The sequence below is a fragment of the Sinocyclocheilus grahami genome, unplaced genomic scaffold (assembly GCF_001515645.1).
Source record: "Sinocyclocheilus grahami isolate Dianchi unplaced genomic scaffold, SAMN03320097.WGS_v1.1 scaffold4774.1, whole genome shotgun sequence".
NCBI classification, from domain to species: domain Eukaryota; kingdom Metazoa; phylum Chordata; class Actinopteri; order Cypriniformes; family Cyprinidae; genus Sinocyclocheilus; species Sinocyclocheilus grahami.
This window is the reverse complement of record NW_015509647.1, coordinates 11316-14498: the sequence shown is the minus strand read 5'-3', so window position 1 is coordinate 14498 and position 3183 is coordinate 11316. Positions and strand designations below refer to the sequence as shown.

The 3183-nt window shown below is 35.8% G+C and overlaps 1 protein-coding gene across 1 annotated transcript in view; it reads right to left on the bottom strand.

Annotated features, from left to right (window-relative positions):
* Nucleotides 1-2603: 2603 nt before the first annotated feature.
* Nucleotides 2604-3183, bottom strand: part of LOC107576980 (NAD(P)(+)--arginine ADP-ribosyltransferase 1-like) — a 4166-nt gene continuing 3586 nt past the window's right edge. Inside the window, exons 3-4 of the mRNA XM_016263100.1 lie at nucleotides 2823-2836; nucleotides 2604-2747 (exon numbers count right to left, since the gene is read on the bottom strand). Of these exons, the coding sequence (XP_016118586.1) occupies nucleotides 2604-2747; nucleotides 2823-2836 (158 nt within the window). The remainder of the gene's footprint in view (nucleotides 2748-2822; nucleotides 2837-3183) is intronic.

Genomic DNA, 3183 nt, shown 5'->3' with positions numbered 1-3183 from the left:
GCGAATGGATCCGCAAGTCTCACGTCTCGTCAGCCCCGTAACAAGCGGCATCTTGATTGTCAAATCTCCAGATCTAGTGAAGCACAGATTCTGAAAGTCAAACAAAGCAGGGTTTAACAAATGCTATATCTATTTAAATGGAAAGCAATATTTACATAGATTTTTACAATAAAACTGTTATGTTGTCCTTTTAACTTAATCCCAAACGTATCTAAAAAAAAATACTTTTCTCTCTTGTTGTCAGATTGTGAGTTTTCTTTGTTATTTTTCAGGTGCTCAGGAGCAACGGCCGAGAGGAGAAGATCAGAAAAGTCAGTCGCTCACAGTCAGACGACAACGACTCTTAAAACCAGGAGATGAGGCTTTTGTAAATTGCATATTATCCGTGTCCATGTGTTCTGTGTGGGTCTGTGAGTGAGATAAATGATGCATCACAGTACATTGTTCATCCAGATGACTATTTGGAGAGTCAGTTGGAACAACATTTGAACAGGTATTTCAACAAAATGGTCTTTGTTGGCATAATTTCCTACTACAACAAACACTGTTAAAGCAAATTCTTAACATTAGTTAGGAGAACATTTTGCAAGTTTGATATTTTACAGTTTCGACTTAAGGATGTGTAAACTTAAAACTGAACCAATTTAATGCAAATTAAATTCATAAAACCTGCCTAGCAAATAGATAGATAGCAAGATCGCAAACCCCTATGAATTGTGAAATAGCACTTATTTTGTGTTTTCTTCTGAATCTGTATCACTTCTGTAAAAAAAACCGAGGTGAATTCCATCAGTATACCCTTTTTTAATGTTGGTTGAAATCACTATGGACTTTAGGGCTCCATGTCAATGCATCAAAAATCTGACGTCACATCTTTTGAAGTCCACACACCATTTATTCATTGTGTCACATGGGAATGGTTGACTATCACAAAAGATGTGTTTGACTTTTGTCTGAAAAACATTTCACCCGAATTTGGGTTTATCTGTTGAAAGCTCTAGGACAAGTCTGAACAAGTATGTTTTCAACAATGTTTAATTGTGTTTTCTAGACCATTTATTATATACATTTCTAACACTGAAGGAATATTTTTACTTTTGGTGGTGCTATAGGGTTTGAGAGAGTGACAACAAATTTGGTCAGATGATTTTTCTGTGCCTGTCCTATAACTGTGCAAAATGTAATAACATTTTACTATACTTTTCTGCCTGTCTAAAGCAAAGGGAATAAAAAAAAAGAAAACAAATAGATTCAATAGATGCCAATGCAAGGTTGCTTTCCTCATTTTCTGCCGGAACCGGACGCATGTAGATCTGCAGGTGGAAACACACTCCAACTTTAAAATGCATCTGCATCTGTTTGTCTAACATGAATAAATGGCATTAAAAATGATGAATGCACCTGTATCACAACACACCCAGTCATGTAGTTGTGCTTGTTTGGTTTGTTCGTCATAATCCTGAAACATTGGGTCCTCGTATTCAAACTCTTTTCCATGAACATAGCTGAGATGATGGTGGAGACCGTGTCATTTACTGACTGGTTTGTATCAAATGGATTTCCTGCAGGAATTATGAAAATACTTAGAAGATCCGAAGTATTTAATTTTAGAAATTTTAGTAAATCACACAAGAAGTCTTGAAACCTTGAAACTTCTCAAATGCTTCCCACAGATAGCGTTTCAGCCACTTTTGTCTCTTCGCTCAGTTGTTTTCGCATTACAAACAAGTCAACTTCACAGTACTAACATCTCATGAAATATACTATAAGTGTGAATCAATTTTGATTTAATTTCACTGAATCCCTAAACTTCTGTATGCAGAGACAGCTGTCAATGCATCACAAAACCCCCAGTTTAACTGTGCATGTTTTCTGTAATCTGAATGTTTAGAAATTTCTACATTGATTTCTCAGCATTCTTATCTGTCTGTCTTCTTGTCCTCTGAGTTGTGTGAGTCTTCATTTACCTGCATTGGTTTTGCTGACTTTGTGTTGTTTGTTCATCCTCATGTGCCCACTTTCTTACTACTGAAGTGAATCAATTGCTTTTGACACCATATTTTAGTAAATCTTGTGTTTTTTATTATTAGATCACCTGTCACATGGACATGTTGTAACATGACTGTCGCTTTACAGTGTACCCTCTTTAGAGAGCAACCAACCGTTTTTTCAGTTTTGCAGAAATGTATTTAGAGGCACATATTTTGAATGAGCCTATGTTGGTTGTAACATTTCACAAAAAATATACAATGAGTTCATGAAACAAGACCACGTAATTGTACCAGATGAGTAAAGTAAAACTAAGAAGAAGAAGAAAACTGATAAATAAATACAATTAAAAAGTTTAACAATCAGAAACAAATCTATATAGCATCTATTTTGTGTTTTCTTCAGAATCTGTATCGCTTCTGTTAACAAAAAGTGAAGTGAATACCATGTGAATGTCCCCTCTCTGTATTTCTGTTTGTCAGTGCGAGTGGCACTAGTGAAATTATTATATACTGTAGAGTCTTTGTTAGTGTAAACATGAATAGCGACTGAATGAATCTGCTGCAAGTTATCCTCTGCTTTCTTTGCATTATTCTTGCCAAGTCTTAATAAATTCAGCTGATCCAGATCTTTCCTTCTCTATAGTATTTCTCCACCTTGGCTGCCATTTCATTTGTACATCCCTCATATTGGTCATCAGCAGAATTTGGTATATCTAATGGAAATATCTTTTCAACAGCAGCAGCTAATCTGTGATCCTGCAGCAACAGGAATCATAATGATCAATCATCAGTATTCATGTCTGTAATATTCATACTAGAACACAAGCTTACCTGTCCTAGAGCAGCTAAAATGAGAAGAAGAGCAGCATCTTGATTCAGTTGAATCCCTCAGATGATCTAGTAGATCTAGTGAAGCACAGATGCTGAAAGACAACCAGAGACACAACAGGGTTTAGCAAGTACAAAATATTTCACAATAGGAACATGTACATACATACCAACATATATAAGTTTTAAAATCATATTCATTCTAGTATCAGAACTGTTTGAAACAGGGGCGTAGATAACGCGGGGGACGTGTCCCCCCCACTTTTAATATCACGTAAATTTGTCCCCCACACTTTTTCGGGCAAGTGTGTTCGCAAAAAGAGGTTTTCAAGAGCTGGTGTGAATAAATATAGATTTAAATTCA